The sequence below is a fragment of the Ambystoma mexicanum genome, chromosome 1q (assembly GCF_040938575.1).
Source record: "Ambystoma mexicanum isolate Mex_15411 chromosome 1q, UKY_AmexF1_1, whole genome shotgun sequence".
Taxonomy (NCBI): Eukaryota; Metazoa; Chordata; class Amphibia; order Caudata; family Ambystomatidae; genus Ambystoma; species Ambystoma mexicanum.
In genome coordinates this window covers 1,032,491,853-1,032,510,864 of record NC_090922.1, presented here as the reverse complement: position 1 = coordinate 1,032,510,864, position 19,012 = coordinate 1,032,491,853, and the positions used below count along the sequence as shown (strand labels likewise).

The window sequence follows — 19,012 nt, the reverse complement described above, 5'->3', positions numbered from 1 at the left end:
CCCTAGCCCACGGATACTTTCGGACACATTGTGATTCATATTAAGTAGGGACATCACAACACGTTACTTGCACTAAACGTAGGGGATTTTTGGCATGAATATTATCAAAATGTTTGCTATACCAATACTTGAAATTACACTTACTTGTTTACAGATTCTGTTCTGGGGATCTTACCCCGTTACTACTACAGTGACAATAGTCTTGTGGATTTGTCTCATACTACTATGGGTAAGCATTAACACCACGTACATAACTAGTTAATACGCTGACTTTGTGCCTATATTGGCTCAATTATTATTGAGTTCACTAATCACTATACTTTTCTGGTTTTCTCTCCTTTGTGTTGTCTCCCCATTGGTTTATTTGGTTGGTTGATTTTTGCAACATTGTTCATTTTTTGATATGTCTTTCTATACCCTTGTATCCTCCCCTTTAACCAACTCCTGTTTTTCTGTCTTTTCATTAATACTTTGATGTGATAATCTGTACTGTGGAATGACGCGATACTGTCTGTCACAATTCTTGTAACTTCATCATTGCATTTATGCTGATATCATGCCTTTCTACAAACTTTACTTGATGTAATTATGGCAAACATTATCACATGCATATGATGATTGGTTGTGTAATATTATGTAGCCCAGATTTGAAAAAGGCTTGGCATAGCCGAAACATGTTATCGTTTATGGGCTCTTTTCGTTTTTGAATGTGTGACAATGCAGCACAATTAAACAAGCACATATTTGATGGCGCCGAGTCCTGGAATCACTTTTGCTTTACACGGTTTGCGGTGACGGTTAGGCTTTACTACCGTCTGGATACAGTGACCTGCGACATCCGTGTTTTCTCTACATGATCCTATGTTGATGGCATTCTCTTTGAAATAGATTATCGATTTTTTACTCCTGGGATTGTAAGGCATCGCCCCCGAGAGCAACATATATCAAAGCCATTGGTTTCAGTTAGGGTTGTATAATGATAGTGACTGTGTGCTGAATTTACTTACCTCGTTTTTGCTAGTGTAAATCCCAAGTGTGTCTTTAAATAAATAATTATATACTTTTACACCAAAGCTCTGGTCAGTGTTTGTTTGTGCTACTGTGTCTCTGTACCTATTGTGTATACTCTGCATGCTGCCTAACTCTTCTTGAGGGAAGTCTGACTGCTCAGCCACAGCTACCAAGTGAATCTGTGTGGTACAGACTGCTACCAAGTGGGTTTACTGCCAAACACCTGTAGTCTTAAATCTTTTGCAGTGGTCCCTAAGGGAACTGCACAGGTTTCTGCCTAACAGGCACTTTAAAAATGCTACAACAAAAACAGGTAGTGAATATCCCAATGTCATTTAGGAATTGCACATCCATCTACTGCCCAAAGAGACAGATTTCTCTGACAATTTACTACCACAGTGTATACCCACCACAAGTTTAGCTAGCCACACCACAGGTAAAATGAGTTGTCCTCACCTACCCTCAAATTCCAATTGGCCATCAAATGCCAACCAAATATAAATAATTCAAAATTATCTGCAAACGCATTAGGAAGCAGAACATGGTTATAACTTGCCTAGTGGTATGCCACCCATTTGGCTAGAATCCTAACTTTCAGCAAGAGTGGCCTGGCCCGTTAAACATCTTTGCAATGTCAAACGAAATCTTCATACTAGGAGATATCAACTTATGGCTGAACTCCCCATAGAATAAAGCAGCACAACACTTGGCCCCAACTTTCAAAGCACACATGTTGAATGAAGATTACTGCTGCGAGTAGCGCTGGCAATCTTGACTCTATTAAAGACACAGAGGCAGGCCTTCTGCTTCATCTTCTTTAATCTACTCTTCAGCAGTTTCAACACTACAAATAGAAAAACTTTCCATTTTTTGTTGTTGAAAACTACATATCCTTTTACCTTAGTCCATTTTTGTAATCCATATCACTTCCTGCCTGAAGCCTCTTAACTACATCTTTCTGAGGCTCCACCTCTTCTTTGGGTGCTCTGAACTACAACTTCATAACTGTCCAAGAAAACAGGACACTCAATCAACAATGTCCTGGTCATCTGTCACAAGGATAAACTCCGTCTTTTCCACGTGTCTGTCTACATCCATGACACAAACCTCGGGAGCCTCTCCTGCCAGGAGAGCCGCTCAACTGCTCTTCTGGTCGTCTCCTGCATTTCAGACAAAGACACCATTAGGTAGGGAGAATGCACTGCCCTATTCCACACCAGCAGGGAAAATGTGGGTTAAACAAACGCCAATGTGCAGTGAATGCACTGGGTGGGAGAGTAATGCTCACCTCCTTGTCTTTAATAGAATCAAGAGTCCCTGCGCTACTAGCAGTGGTAATCTTCATGGTTTGTCAAGACACGTGAGCATTATGCCTGTTCAAAGCTCTGTACTACTGCTTCCGTCAGTGATGGTATTTGTTTGAAATAGAAAGACGCTGGACCAGGCCGCTGCACGCAGAATCCCAGCCAGTGCCACGATAGCGGCGAATGCTCTGGAAGCCATGGCTCCCCTAACAAACTGAGCTCCGAACTGGTCCAAACTGATGCCTGCCTGCTGCATCATCTCTCACCTAGCTCGGGTGGCAGTGGCTACCACTTTGAACTGTCATCTGCACGCTATAAGCAACTGCAAAGTCGCCACCAAACGCTGCTCTGCCGTCCTGGTCTCATTCTCCGATGTACGAGGGTGACAACTTCTGGTGCCCAGGCATATACAGGTATGAGAGAGATAGAATTCGTCTTGGACCTTTTAGCTAAGGTGAATATCACGCCCTCTGGACCAAACACTTTCCTATCTATTTCCAGCAATCTGACATCAGAGACTCTTCTATACGAAACTAGATAAAGGAGCATCGCCGATTCCCCGACAGTTGTGCTATCGAGAGGTACCCGTTAGTCTGCCACTCTCCCAGAAACCTCGGCACAATGGACACATCCCAAAGGCATGTGTACTTTGGTGCCGGAGGCGTGCAAAATCATGCTCTCTTGAGGAATCTCACTACCGCTGGTGTTCTCCTGCCGGTGCGCGTGCCAAATATCCCCCACTGCTTTATCAGATCTTTATTGTATCAGCTTATATAGAGATCTAAACAAATCACTGATTAAAATTAAAATACTTGGTTTTCACCTTTCTCTTCTCTTCTTTCCTTAGAGGTGTTCCAGGATCGAGGCGGGCGTGGCTGGAGACCAGATGCAGGAGCAGACACGGTGAGGCTTCAGCTGCTTGGATGCAGAACAACGCGAAGCGTGAGCTACTGTCTGGGCGTGGCTTAAATAGCCCCCAAAGTAGTTCCAAGTAAGTATCCTTCCCTGGCCACGCCCGAGTGGCAAAATAGTCCCAATGAAAAAATAGTCCCTTTCAGGTCTCAGGGAGGACTGAATCTTGCAGCATGGTCTGCATCAGGTAAGTGCACAAAACACCTTCCTTTTTAGGGTGTGCAGTTTTATTGTCCACACATTATTTGAACCTAACCCTTAATGACCAGCATCCCAGTAATCACCAAAGCATGAAAGAACGCAATTGTCCAGTTTTACATCTCCATTGTTAGCACCATTAGGTTCCTTTGATATTCTAGTCACTCAGGAATGTATTAAAACAGATGGTGTGCTGTACTCACCCCTCTATACACCTTCCCTCTCGCCCCAATCTTTAGCTCTTTAAAGCAACTTTGTTGCAAAATGGCACATTACAAAACAAAAACATTGAATCTCAGTAGCTTACATTACGCCATATCACTGCCTATAGACTTTGAAAGCTCTAAGGTTAATGTCAATCTGTTTTGCAAACTTAATGCATTAGCTTCGGGTTTCATGTATCCTTTCACTTAAGGCAACAGATTAGTGAGGTGGTTGCATCAGGACCAGGTGAGGTGGACATTTTACACTGCTGCAAACACACTGTTGCCTCTCCCACACAACACATCCTTGCTGAGTTGTTATATGAAGTCACTCTCACACTGCATTGCTTGAACATGGATGGACATTTGATTTGTCGACCACCACCTAGGCTAAAGATAAAAAGGATTGCAAATGCACATACCTCTGGGTTACATATTAAAATAAAAAAGGAACTATTCATAAAATCCACTCACCCTGCTCGAGTGATCCAGAAAAGTAGACAATTTGAAGAGGACATGGGTTAAATTAGGGTGGCAGTGGATGTAAGCAGGTGGGAGAGAAGGAGTTTGCCAATCCATCTGTAAAGCGGTAGGAACGATGCATTCAAATAAATTGTGTACCATGAGGCAGTGTGGATTAGTGAAAAGACTTACTGTGGTAAAGCTATCTTCAGTTTTTTCTTTATGCTTCTGTTTTTGTGGTGTCAGTATAGTGATCATTTCTTTCTTCATTTGTTTAAGTACCTTCTTAAGCTCCGCATTCTCAACCATAAACTGTTTCTGGCGCAGCTCATAGTCACTGAGCAGAACTTTGTACATTTCCTCTTCGTTCCTAAACATTCACATAGACAGCATAAGCAAGCAGCCTGTGTTGCAGACTCCCCCAAACGAGATTCCTAAAAAAACAAGTACAAATTCACAGCGATTCACCCCTCCCACCCCCACCCCAGCCACGGTATGTAGGATATTCAAATGAGCAATGCAGATTATGGTGGCAAACAATTGCATAGATTTATATTTTGGTTATGCATGCACCATGTATTTTAAAAGGACATTTTAATAAAATCACAACCGTCTAATGATTTAGACAAGAAATGTGTGCACTACATGGTCCATGTCAAGTCATCAGGAAATGCATCACAATACATTTGACAACAAAATCATTTAAAATGCATTCTAGGGTTCTATCAAGAGTGAAAAAACTAAAATAGAACGCTTAACTTAGGGCAATTCCTCTGTGCCAGTTAGAACTATGAATGTTTAATGTAAAAACGAAAATCACACTTTATACAAACATGCATTTAAATTGTTCAATTTTACTGCAAATGAACATTTTTCCTCAGCTTTTTATAGTAAATTTGTGTGCAAGCAAACTTGAAATACGCTAGGACGATATACGATTAGCTGTTGATGGAACCAGTTGGAAAAATGAACATAGACATCAAAGACTGGAAAAGAATGCAGACTAATTGTTTTGGGGTTTACTGTAGAATAGATGGCTTCAAATGCAAGGTACAACTCTCAATTCTGTACTTATGGTCTTGTCAGACGAATCCCCCCCAAAACCTTTAAGGCCTGAATTTCCAACAATAGCACATGTGAATTATTTAACTGGATACAGCTGCATCTCAAAGTGAACTTTCAAAACAGCGCTAGGATGGACTTCAGAGTCTCTCAGCCGATCCTCTAAAGGCGATGGGAAAGGATGGATGGAAGTGGTGCAAGGAAGACTTAGTCAGTCCTCACGGCTAGTCGTCACCTGGCCCTTCTCCCCTTCCCATAATCCCATGTGATGGACTGGCTCCTCTGCAGAAGTGTTTCCGGAAGAAATCTCAACTATTCGTGAACTTTGGTCCTGTGAACCATGTGAAGGCCTTCTCAAAGGCTTCCATCTCCAGGTGGCTCTCGGCTGTATAACACACTGTCCCCTGTTGGCAAACCGACCGCTGCCTGGCTGCCCGAGAGCCCATTCCACCAGTTTGATCGGTGAGACGACGGTACTCCTGTCTGGTGTGCCCCTGCTGGACATGTGCAGGGCTGCTACGTGTAGGTCTACACACACCTTCACACACAAACATTGTGGTGGTATTCTCCATGAAGGCCCTCACCACCTTGCCCTTGAGGAACGGAAGGAACGACTTGAGGGCCCAGAACACTGCACGCAGCTCCAGGACATGGATGTGCATGGAGATCCCTGCCCTGCAGGGAAGCGTCCGTAGTGACCGTCTCCCATTATGGGGCTCTAGAAATCCTTGCCCCCAGCAATGTTGGAGCGCACGCTCTCCACCTTATCCCTTGACGGAACTCCTTGTCGAGAACAATCTTGTCTGCAAACCTTTCAGAAACCTGGTTCCATAAAGCGTCCAGGAATTCCTGAACCGGTCACATCCGCAACCTGCAGAGTAGGATCAGGTAAATGCACGACATGCTGAGCAGCGACTTGATGGTCCGAACCTTGGCGATCTTCATTGCAAACAGCCGTTGCACCTTGCCCAGCATGGCAGATATCCTCTCATCCGAGGGGGGGGGGGCCACCAAGCAGGAGATCGTGTTGAGCCTGGCCCCTGGAATAGCGCGTTCTGCGATGGTATCAAGCAGGATTTTGGATAGTTGAGAGAAACGCAGATCTGTCAGCAGCAGAAGGTCCTCTCTGTGTGTTTGAGGACTTGGTGCGAATGAGCCTGTCATCGAGGTACGGGCGGCCCCTGGCGCCAGGCTCTCAGTGAACACCCTGGGCACTGACTTCAGTCCAAAGGGAGGGGCCTTGAACTGGTAGTGCCTTCCCTTCACCATGAAGAGCAGGAACTTCAGATGCTTCTCAAATTGGGACGTGGAAGTATGCGTCCAGCAACGACAAGCAGTCTTCTTCCTTGGCAGAGCATGTGCTGCAACGTGACCATCCTGAATTTTTGGGGCTAGAGGCATTTGTTGAGCTGCAGGTCTAGAATGGGCCTCCAGCTCCCAGTCTTCTTTACCAAGCAGCATGGAGCCAACTCCAGAGCCCCGGAGTCGCTTTGGAACCGGCACCATCACCCCTTTTTTAGCCTGGCCTGTAATTTCTGCAGGAGCTGAGGGATGTCCTGCTGGGCCACTGGTGGTATCCGCGGACACTCCTGCTGGAACTCTACAGTGTGTCCATGGGTAAGAGTGTCCAGCCCCCGTCGGTGGAGATCTTTTCCCACTTGCTGACGAAGCAGACCAGCCGGCCTCCAACTGGGGTGCAAGGGTGGGGGCACGACATCCGGGCCGGTTCAATCTTGCTTCAGGACCTGCATGCCGCCTTGGGAGCGACGGCCACTTCCGAAAGCCTTGGAAAGGCCCCTGTAGGCCTCCTGGGTCATGGAACGGGAGGGCTGGCAGTACGAAGATGATTTCCCCGCCAAAACCCTACAACCTGCCAGATTTCCCACCTCAAGCACAAAAAGGACAATGTTGCGGAAGCGTGCCAAGGGCACGGGCCGTCTCCATGTCGGTCTTAATGGCTTGCAACGATTAGTCGACGGCCTTCCCAAAGAGGTTGTCCCTGTCGAAGGGCTTGTCCAGAACCCTTCTCTGGACTTCGTGCCAAAAGTTGGTGGCTTTCAGCCAGCTACAATGACCGAGGCGGACACCATTCCCCATCTGTCGGAACACCGTGTCCACAATGTCCAGGGCCACGGTGATGGCATGGTCCGATGCCACCCTGCCCACCTGGAGGATCTCAAGCACCTCGACCAGTTTGTCGTCAGGGAGAAATTCCAGCAGCAGGGCGATCTTATACCAGAGCTCCCTGTTGCATCTGGCCAGGATCACAAGCGCGGTCGCTGCCTTGATTGTTGTTGCCGCTGAGTAAATCACTTTCCTTCCCACGGTGTCCAACTTCTTCCCTTCGCTGTCCAGGGGAACGGAGGGTGAAGATGAGGGATTAGAAGACTTCTTCCTCACAGCCGCTGTGACGACAGTCCAGGCAGGGCTGCGACCATAGGCACTTGGGTACAGACTCGGGCACCCGGTACTTCTTTTCCAGCCTGTCCATCTTCGCTGTGGGTGAGGCTGGGTGTCATCAGCACCAGGTCCTCATTCCAAACGTCGTCCAGCAGAGGCACTGCTGGGATGGTCTCCCTCTTGGCCTCACATAGTTGGTAAAGGAAACCTTCCTTCTTGGTCTCTTCTGGCCTGACTTCAGCTGAGTTGTAATAATTCAGACACACGGGCGACCATAGCCGGGGGATAAGCCCTCAGCGGCGAGGAAGCATTGTCGTCCGTGTCCATCCCTGTATCCCTATGTTTGGGGGGGGGGGGGCATGTGCAGTGGGTGAGGCAGCATAGGGTGCAGTTTTCTCTTCTTCGCCACCGGCAGGCCCGTTGGCATCCTCTTCTGGATCTCCGACATCAGTGTGTCGAGAGTTGAAAGGATGTCCAGCGATACGTCCCTGGGAGGTGACGGGGGTGGGAGGGTAGGTGTCATGATGCCTACCCCCGGAGCGCCAGGCCAGGCCCAGCACCCCCGGGAGCAGGCATCATGCCCCCGGGTAAAAGCCCAGCGGCCCCTTATAGGGGCTCTTTGGACTCTGTCCTGGCGCCAGGCTCATGTTGGACATCAGTCCTGGCGCCATAGGCGCCAGGCTCATAAAGGAAGGTGTTTTGTGCACTTACCTGATGCAGACCATGCTGCAAGATTCAGTCCTCCCTGAGACCTGAAAGGGACTATTTTTTCATTGGGACTATTTTGCCACTCGGGCGTGGCCAGGGAAGGATACTTACTTGGAACTACTTTGGGGGCTATTTAAGCCACGCCCAGACAGTAGCTCACGCTTCGCGTTGTTCTGCATCCAAGCAGCTGAAGCCTCACCGTGTCTGCTCCTGCATCTGGTCTCCAGCCACGCCCGCCTCGATCCTGGAACACCTCTAAGGAAAGAAGAGAAGAGAAAGGTGAAAACCAAGTATTTTATCAAACTTCTTACCTGCATCCTGAACCTTCACGCCAGCGTTCCTGAGAAAAGACTTTCATTTAAAAGCACCGCGTTGCTCGCTGCAGCGCCGCGCTTCACTCACCTGTCCTCGGGAGTTCTTCTGGCTCCACCGCGACTGTCTGCACCGGTCGCCACATCTCTGCGCCTAGGGGAGAGAAGAAGAGACAAAAGGTGAGCAGAAGTAACATATGAGGAAAGCCTAATTTTCCGCCATAACACTTACCGGTCTTCTGTTGGTGGGCCATTCCTCATTTCGGGTCGGCGCCGCTTCGTTGGCCTATGGGGAAAGGACAAAAAGACATTACTGGAGGAATATAAAGACATTAAGAGGGATCGCCCCCATCGCTAACTCACCTGAGTTTACCATCGGCAATTCAATCCCTCAACGCATCGCCTTCATTCTGCACCTGAAATAAAGGACAGATCACAGGTTAGGAAGGCAACAGAAAAGGAGGCTCAACACTTGAACTTTTGTAATCTTCATACTTACGGCGTTCCGCTCGGAAAAGTCAAGTGGATTTTGCCAGCGCCATTCTGAAAACCAGTGAAGTAACTGGACAAACACGCGCCCCCACACCAGAAGCAGGATGGAGAGTTCATCCTTTCAAACCATAAGGTGAGCTTCAACCGGGTATTTCGGAGGAAGTTAGAGAAGAACGAAGGGGGGAGCAAGCACACTATTCTGCAGACTGTTAATCCCCTTTCTCATCTGCAGAAGGATATTCATACGGGCCAGACAAGCAAGATTTGAGGGTCCTGTCCAGTCGGTGTTCAGAGTTCTGCGCATCACGCTCGAAGAGGCCACAGCAACCCAGACTAGACCAGCGCCTCCGTGGGAGTCAGGTGAGCGTTACAGTAGGCTTGCTGGGCCCAGCGCCCACAAAGTTGTCCTCAGCGTTTCCGCCATCATAGTCGTTCCCCACATCCTCCAGGACCGTGTGAACGGACACCAGGTTCTCATCTTCTGAGGAAGAAATATCCGTGCCCTGGAGCACGGTTGAGGCCTCCACTCCCCCACACCACCCCTTTCTTGCATCCTGAGGGTTCGGTCTCGGGCTTAGGGACGGCATCCTCTTCTCCAGCGTTTCCTCCACCGGCTTGGCCGAGGCCTCAGGGAAGGGGGGACCACTCTGGGTGCAGTTGCCTGGAGTGGGTCAGCCCCTTTCGCCTTTGAGAGGGCAGTCACCACCAACTCGATCGTCAAGGATGACTTTGCCTGGACCACCTGGGCCTTCAGTAGCAGGTTGTCCACCTTTCCCTGTGCCTTGGTCTTCTCTGGCTTCTCCCTCAGCTTTCCTGGGTTAGCCGATGTCCTCTTAGACTAGGAGCTGGAACGATGACTGGAGATGGAGGCAGACTTAAAATGAACGCACCCTGCCCGTCGCGGGACTCGCTTGCACAGGGACACTAACGGAAACTGACTCGCAGTGCTTGGCCTGGTTTTGGGGCCCCACGGATGGAGTACCCCAAAGGACTTAGAAGCCCCGCTCCTCGGTCTTGCCAGTCCTGGGTGAGGCAAGCCCCTGCTTGCCGCACAGGGTAGAGGCCTTGGCGTCGACCTACTGTGACGATCCTTGACAGTGCGCTTGGAGAAACCAAGGAAATCTGCTTCCCTGTGGTCCAGATGGAGACAGTAGAGGCACTGGGAGTGTTTGTCCTCCACAAACATTCCCCAATCCGCAGCTGGAGCAGAGCTTGAAGAGGGAACCTCCGTCCTTCTCCTCTGACATGGTCCGGTGAGCGGTGCAGGCCCAATGGCCTTCTGGAATCTCTGATGAAACACGGGTCGTTGAAAGACGCTGACAAACGGATCCCCGCTTGCCGGGCAAAGGAGCGAAAGAGCACACAGGTTCCTATTTTTGTCAAATGGAGCCCATCGAAAAAGCACGAAAACATAGAAAAGCTCTGAGCAAAACACGAGGAGTCAGAACACTTGAACATGCGGTGAAAATCGGAAGATGGCTGCCAGAGGAGGGGCTTAGCTAGAGGGCAGTCATTGGCTTGGGGCAGTATGACTCAGAGCTCAGTGATTGGTTTATAGGAGAAAGACAGTAAGTGAAAGTGAACAACCCTCTGCAGGGCAGTAGAGGCAGACATACCCCTGGTAGAATGGGCCTGTAAGCCTACCGGTGGGTCCTTACCCGCCAAGCAGTAACATTTGGAAATTGCCAAGATAATCCATCGAGACAAAGTCTGCTTAGTAACAGCTTGTCCCAAACGCCTTCCAGCGTAACCAATAAAGAGTTGATCGACCGACCACTCTGACCCGGGACATGCGTGAAATGTAGAAGCTTAAAGCTCTCCTAGGATCCAGCCTATGGAGCCTCTCTTCCTTACCAGGATGTGTAGGAGGATAAAATGCCGGAAGAATAACCTTCTGGCTTAAATGAAATTTTGACACCACCTTCGGAAAAAAGGAAGGACGCACTCTAAGGACAACCCTGTTCTTATGAAACGCAGTGAAGGGTGGCTTAACTGAAAGTGCCTGTAACTCACTCACTCTGCGAGCGGAAGTGACCGCAACTAAAAACACAGTTTTAAGGGTTAACAGTCTCAAAGGACAAGAATTCAAATGCTCTATAGGGAGCACCCATTAGAAACTTGAGAACAAGGTTCGGATACCAACCGGGCACCTGCAAAGGTGACGGCGGAACACATTAGTGAGCCCTTTCAGAAACTGAGAAATTAAAAGGGATTTTAAAATCAGAATACTCCTCAGACAAGCGCTTAAATATAGACAGCGCCGCCAGGTAACCTTTAATGGTACCCACTTGCAGGCCCTTGTGGGCCAAAGAAAGCAAAAAAAGACAGAACGACAGGAATGTCACATGACTCAGAGCTCAGTGGTTGGTTTATAGGAGAAAGACAGTAAGTGAAAGTGAAACAGTTTTTTCTCTTACCAAGGATTCCCAGCCTGACAAGGAATATTCACGAGCATGTAAATCCATGCCAGAACCCATACTGGAGAATGATATAACAGTGACATGTATAAAAGTGATTTGCCAGCCCTGCTGAAGACCTATGCACTTTGAAATCAAAAAACGTGTTGGCAGGAGTAAGAAAATCACCACAATGGAATACATTTGAAATTCTAAAAAAATGTAGAGCATAAGGGTTAATAGGGTACCAATAAGTGGTCAGACATCCACTTTTAGTAGATTGTAATAATCTGGTCAAACTTAATTTTCAATAGAAGTTTTGAGGGATATGCGCAGTGGACAAACCAAACAATCTTTTCTCGTTTACTATATGATCAGTTACGCTTGCCTCCATATCCAAAGCATTTGGTGACATCACAGGCTAATTTTGCTCACCCAATTGAAATTAATGCTTTTAATTTCTCTGTCCTTCTGATTTTACAAATTAATCAGAAATTCAAGATTAGTACCTTCCTATCAAAGCAACTCTGATGCTTGTGCGACATATGATTAGCAAAATTATAAGAAGAAGTTTGATACCAATGGGAAGCAGCACAAAGTTAAGCAATTAGTGACTTTAAACATGCCTTTCTGTCCACATTACGTTTCCTTCGTTATATAGGGGCGTTCAGATTTGTTCTATGGGGTCTACCAACAGGTTAAAAAAATATTTGACCTAGCAATGTTCAAAGGACCTATGTACGCAAGTTTTTCACCCTAAATGTAACAAAATTGTCTCTTCTTTGGAGCAATACATATTCAGACATCAAAAAACTATTGCTATTTACCAACGTTATGGTGAAGCCCATTTAAAAGCCCATTTAAAAAGTCAGACACGAAATTTCATGTGCGTCCTTACACCAACAGAAAGCTATTTGTTGCACGGTACAGGTGGTATAGGTCAGTGGCAACGTGCTCGTCTTGGAAACAAAACGCAGAGCAACTACAGGTTAAAATCCCGGATCCGCGCTTAGAAACCTCATCAGTATTAAGCACGTTATAAATGACCAATCATGAATTCTATACAATGTCCGGTTTTCCATGTATACCCCAATTGAACAAGTTACTTTCTTACCTGGTAACATTCTTTTGATGGGATGGTCCGACGACGTATTCCATATCTATGACAGTAATCACCACAGCTGTGCTGCTTCGGAAAATCTTTCGGCGTCGGTGTCCTGCGAGCGGAAGTGACCGCAACTAAAACACAGTTTTAAGGGTTAACAGTCTCAAAGGACAAGAATGCAAATGCTCTAAAGGGAGCACCCATTAGAAACTTGAGAACAAGGTTCAGATCCCAACCGGGCACCTGCAAAGGTGACAGCGGAACACATTAGTGAGCCCTTTCAGAAACTGAGAAATTAAAAGGGATTTTAAAATAAGAATACTCCTCAGACAAGCGCTTAAATATAGACAGTGCCGCTAGGTAACCTTTAATGGTACCCACTTGCAGGCCCTTGTGGGCCAAAGAAAGCAAAAAAAGACAGAACGACAGGAATGTCACATGAAAGTCGCAGAACTTTCTCCAACGGCACAGGGACTTTGTTGCCGGCCGTCTGGCCAAAAGCAACACCTCCATCACGTCTTCAGGGAGGTCCCAATCCTTATACCTCAACCTTTCAGAAGCCAAGCGTGAAGGTTGAGGGATCTGACCTCTGGATGGAGAACCTGACCGCCCTCCCGTGAGAGCAGATCGTCTCGGTAGGGAGGACGACGTGGAGGGCAGATGGACACGTCGAGAAGGTCCGGGTACCACGTCCTCCTGGCCCATGCTGGAGTAATGAGGATCATCCGGGAACCGAACCTCCGTAACCTCCGCAGCACTTTCGGGATGACAGGGACTAGAGGAAACGCGTACAGCAGCAGGAATGACCACTCCACCACCAACACGTCTCCTAAGGCTCCTCTTGGAGGAAATTCCCGCAAGTAGAACCTTTCGCACTTCCGGTTGACACTGGAGGCGAAGATCTCCAGGAGAATCTCCTGAGCCAGCTCCCACTCGTGAGAGATCGTGCTCTGCCTGCTCAGAGCATCCGCCGTCTCGTTTTCGTCTCCGGCCAGATGAACTGCCGAGATCGAAATTTCCTGCTGGATGGCCCAGAACCAGAGCTGCATCGCCTCCCTGCACAGAGGAAGTGACCCTGCCGCCCCGCCCCCCCCCCCCCCTTTTTGATGAGGTAGTGCATGGCCACTGTGTCGTCAGGATCAGGAAATTCTTTCCTCGCACAGTCGGCAGAAAAGCCTTCAGGGCAAGCCCGACGGCCCTCAGCTCCAACAGATTGATATGGAGTCTGGACTCCATAGGAGACCAACGACCGCTGACCGTCAACTCGTTGGCATGCGCTCCACATCCCGTGAGGGATGCGTCCGTCACGATCGTCACCTCTGGCCAGAGTAGCCAAAATAGAGCCCCCCTCATTAGATTGCCTTCGTCTGCCCACCACAGAAGATCCTGCGCGATCGAGGGCGGCACCTGAACGGGGTCCGACATCCTGCCGGAGGACTGAGACCACTGGAGCTTGAGAGCCCACTGCAGAGATCTCATCCGCAACCTGGCCTCTGGCACCAGAAGAATGCAGGATGTCATGAGGCCGAGCAACCTCAAGAACTCGAACGCTAGGAGACTCTGGGCACGTTGAACCTTGTGCACCATCTGCTGAATGTGGTGAGCCCTCACCTGGGGAGGAAAACACTGCCCCATGGACGTGTCGAGCACTGGTCCGATGTACTGGAGCCGCTGAGTTGGCGTCAAGTGGGACTTCAAGTTGAGGGAGAAGCCCAGCTTGTGAAGGGAGTGGCAGGTGACGGACAATTGATCCATGACTTACTTGGGAGAGCGCGCCCTGATCAACCAATCGTCCAGGTAGGGGTAGACGTGAATCCCCTTTCCTGAGATACGCTGCCACCATCACCATGAGCTTGGTGAAAACCCTCGGGGCGGAGGTTAATCCGAACGGCAGGACCCGAAACTGAAAGTGCGAGTTGCCAACTGCGAACCTCTGGTACTTCTTGTGCTTGGGATGGATCGGCACATGAAAATAAGTGTCCTTGAGGGCGAGAGACACCAACCAGTCCTGAAGTTGAAGGGCCTGGAGGACTTGAGAGTAACCATCTTTAACTGGTCCTTCCTGAGGAGCTTGTTCAAACCGCTCAAGTCCATGATGGGTCTCAATCCCCAGTCTTTCTTCGAAATCAATAAGGGGAATACCATCCCTTGTTCCTCTCCGCTACAGGCACCAGCTCTATGGCGCCTTTCTCCAGCAGGGATTGAATTTCCTCCGTAAGGAGCGGATCCGGACTCTTCAAAGAGATTCCCCAGTGGATTGTCGTGAGGCCTCTGCCGGAAAAGAAGACAGTAGCCGTGGGTTATGATCTCCAGAACCCACACATCTCAAGTAATGGCACGCCATTCTACAAGATGCTGCGCTGCTGCGTCAGCCTTCCCCCAACTGGCGAAGCATGGGCCTTATGACTGAGCAGAAGAGGCTGCAGCGTTGCCCGAGGCAACTGCTCGCGCGGCCTTGGCACCTCGAGTACCTTGTTTTCCACCTCTGACACTCCTACGGTTGCCCCTTTGCCTTGCAGCTCCTCTCGCTTTACTAAAGGAAGAGTAATAACGAAAGGAACCTCCCCTCCATTGCTGTCCCCTAGGACAAAAAGACGGAGGTTGGCGGACTGCAGCGCCCAACGACTTCGCTGCAGCTTTGGAGGACTGCAACCTCTCAAGGCTCTCGTCAGCCTTGCTGGCAAAAAGATGTTCACCATCAAAGGGCATGTTGAGCCTGGCTTGCACATCAGGAGCAAACCCCAAATTAACCAACCACGCAAACCTGCGTATCACGGTGCTCGCCGCCACAGACCGGCTGACAGTCTGCCATGTCCAAACCCGACTGAACAGACTCACACATGGCATCCTTGCCATCCTGAATAATAGCAAGAAAACCATCCCCTTCGGGAATATGTTCAGCCGCTAATGAAATACAGTTCCACAGAGTGTGCGTGAAACGTGACAAGGCATATACGGAGTTGGCCGCCTGAAGAGCCATACCCCCTGAAGAAAACACTTTCTTCGACCAGCCATCGAAAAGCTTGTCGTCCCTATCCGGAGGGATGGTAGGATACGACACCCGCTTTGCTGGGGACGTAGCCGTCTGCACCTCCAAACTCTCCGGAGTGGGGTGCATAGTCAAGTAGCAGGGGTCAATACTGGCTGGGCGGTATTTTCGCAGCAAAGACTTGCCCACTGCCGGGAGACTCTGCGGAGCCGCTGCCACCCTTCTTTGCAGACCCATATGGAATAGCAGTACCGGGTCAGTGGGTGGACTTTGGTCAAGGATATCCGTCAGGGCATCCTGCACAAAATCAACTGGGGGCGCCGACCACCCCAAGTAGTCCGTGACCCTCGACATAAGGCGCCAGTACGATGACTCGGCATGGGTGCCAGGCTCAGGCCTACAGAACTCCACCGCCGGAGAGCTGTCCAGACCACTGGCGTCATGCAGTGACTGACGCAGGTCCTCAATCTGGCTATGACCAGTAAGAATCTCATCTGGTACCGTGTTCGGAACCAACCCATCTTCAGAACCCTCTTCCACCTCGGAAATATACTCCATAGGCTGGAAAGTGGGCATTGAATAAGGGTGAAAGACATGTTTTACCTTGGCCAGAGCCTTTCTAGGGGGTTCCCCCGTGCCACGGGGTACCTCCGACACCACAGCCTCGAAAGGCATAAAGTGAAACGTGGTCGACGTCGAGCGCGGCGCCGACAGCACTGACGGCTTTGACACTGGCCTCGAGGACGGAGCCCCGAGCGTATCCTTCAACAGCCTGGGCGCCGATGGCATCGCCGACTTCGTCGGAGGCAGAGCCTTGAGAGAGTCCATCGACTACCTCAGAGTAGACGTCTTTGAAGAATTCACAGGTGCACACGGGCTTGAGCGTGTCGAGGACCGGGACCTGGAACAGGCATGACTAGAACGATTCCCCTTGTCCGAGCGGGACCTCTCCTGAGAATCATGCCGATCACCCGAGCCCGAAGGCGTACGGGCGGTGTCTCTAGTACGGTCACGACCGACCTCTCTGAGGCGCGGACGGACCGGAGCCCTGCGATTCAAGAATCGCCAACATTTTCTTCCCGAAGGAAGCCCATTCCTCCGGAGAGGAACACTTGGTGGGATAAGAAACCCGCCGACGGGCGGAGTCCTCGGATGAGGACAGGGAAGGTGACCGATAGAGCTTCCGGGAGTGCCTTGAAGAGGCAGAGGAGTGGCGGGACCCACTCCGGGACCGAGACCCCCTAAACTTACGACTACGATGCAGAGAGTCGCCCCTCGAATCGTCTGTCGAAAGCCCAGTGGACCTCGCCTTCCGAGGTTTGGACACCTTACCGACCAACAGCTTCTTACGTTCCCGCAAGGCCTTGGATGTAAGAGACTGGCAATCGACACAATCATCCATGTCGTGGGCCTCCCCGAGGCACCAGAGGCAGGCATCGTGCAAGTCCGTCACCAACATCTTGGACCCGCAGTCCCCACACTTCTTGAAGCCCGGACGCGGGTGGAAGAAGAGGAAGACATCCCGATAATACCACAAACTAGCAGGTTCGAAGAACCGAAAGAACAAACTCCAAAGAGTCGAGGCACGCCGAGATCTCCGAAGCGAACCAGTTTGTGGAAAAAACTGGAACTGAGGCTACGGGCGTCGTGCGTCCTACTTATAACATCTGGTGACGTCCGCCATCGGAGGAGGTTCTCAAGGACGGCTTATCGACATAGGACGCAGAAAGATTTTCCGAAGCAGCTGTGGTGAATACTTTCATAGATATGGAATACGTCGGAGGACCCAATCCCCTCGAAACAATCTTTAAGACACAAACGCCACCACGGCCGCCACCACGTTTTCCTAGTTTCTCCTCCAAGTTCCAACATCTCTCAGCCTGTGCTTTTGTTGTGATGGTAGGTCTATTAGATTCTTATATTGCGCCATAACCCCATACGCCTCAAGGCGCACAAGTTAATTTACACATGGTCCTACCATTTTTGCAGAGAGACTGTCCTATCTGGAGGGCTCAGAATCCTCCAGAGATCTGCATTTGCCATGCAGGAGTGGTGGACTCGATTTAGAGGTGCAAGCCACTTTACTCCTTTTCCAGGAAGCATAAACCTGCCAAGTTATCCCTGAAGCACATCATGCGACGAATGCTCCACTGCGGGCACTTATCCATGGTGCTCATTTTGGTGAGGCTTGGTCAAAATCCAGCTGCACAGGACCAATTCCTCTAAGGGAAGATTAACAGCACCTGGGACCTTACAGGGGAGCAAGTCTCAGTAACCTCACCCCTACCGTCAAACTGCATTCCCAGAGTCTGGTTGTTGCGCAAGTACAATACCATAGCACCTACATGTGAGCAAGGTAGGGGTGTGCAGATTGGTGCAAGAGTCCTGAATGGTCAGGCGGTGTGGTAGGCTTAAGAGACCAGGTGATCACGCCAGAAGGCGTGTTGATAAGGTATTTGAAGAACCGACAAGCTGGCTGGCTTCAGAGCATGCGTTGTTGGGCTGAAGGAAGGACCAGAGGGGCCACAAATACACCATGTTCATCCCCTTCAGGGGAGTCTAAATCCACCCTCCCCAGTAATGGCACAAAACACCACGATAAAGTAGTTACAGAATGCCACCTGCAGTGTGAACAGATGTTTAAAAAGTATAGTTTAAAAACCAATTATAGGAAGAAGTAGAAGATGGATTCTGCATGAATGTGCTTTGACAAACACTGCATTACACATGTTCTGTGGTGTCAGTGTTTAAACCTGTGCTGGCTTCTGGCTCATGGTGCAAGTAAAACTCTGACATCGCTAGAGTGGATAAATGTAACTAGTATAGTAATCTTTTATACTTAATGGCCTGCCTGTTCCTGGTCTTCTCTGCCATGGGTGTCTTTTCTTAGAGTATTATGTATGCTACAATCACACTCCTTACATATATAATGTCAGCTTTACCTGAGGTTTTTCCTGATGCAACCATTCAAAGTGGTTCGATATTGCATGTGGCTCTCTTATAAGTCACAATAAATCAAATGTAAACTGGGCACAGGCCAAAGACTAGCAGCTGGATGGGGAAATGGCAATCTTCTAGAAACCAAGTTGCACAGAGTCTGAAATGCACTCATAGTAAAACAGCTTCTAATACAGTCTTTTGAAGGTCAGTTGGTATTAGGAAGAGTATTCAATATTATACAGAGGTTTATTGGCACTGGACCCATCCTTATCAAAAGATACCAGTCTGAAAAATCAATCAGGAAGATGAGTCTAATTTGTGCCTGGCAACAGTAAGGGTTTATTACGATTTCCATTTGTAACGGCAGTGGAACTACGACCCGAAGGTATCCCTGTGCTGGACCTAGTACGTCAGGCAAAAAAGAACTAAAATAGAAGAAACTGGATTTTAACTCTAAAGGGGAGTAATTTTTTTCATGGATTGGATACGAACTGAAGGAATTTCAATGTTTAGTTGCTT

General features: G+C 49.1%; 1 protein-coding gene across 3 annotated transcripts in view; it reads right to left on the bottom strand.

Annotated features, from left to right (window-relative positions):
* The window catches only part of SSX2IP (SSX family member 2 interacting protein), a 706,324-nt gene that overhangs the window by 364,400 nt on the left and 322,912 nt on the right, over positions 1-19,012 (bottom strand). For all 3 annotated transcript variants that reach the window (XM_069641705.1, XM_069641707.1, XM_069641706.1), the window contains exon 8: positions 4,283-4,460. In XM_069641705.1, the coding sequence (XP_069497806.1) occupies positions 4,283-4,460 (178 nt within the window). The remainder of the gene's footprint in view (positions 1-4,282; positions 4,461-19,012) is intronic.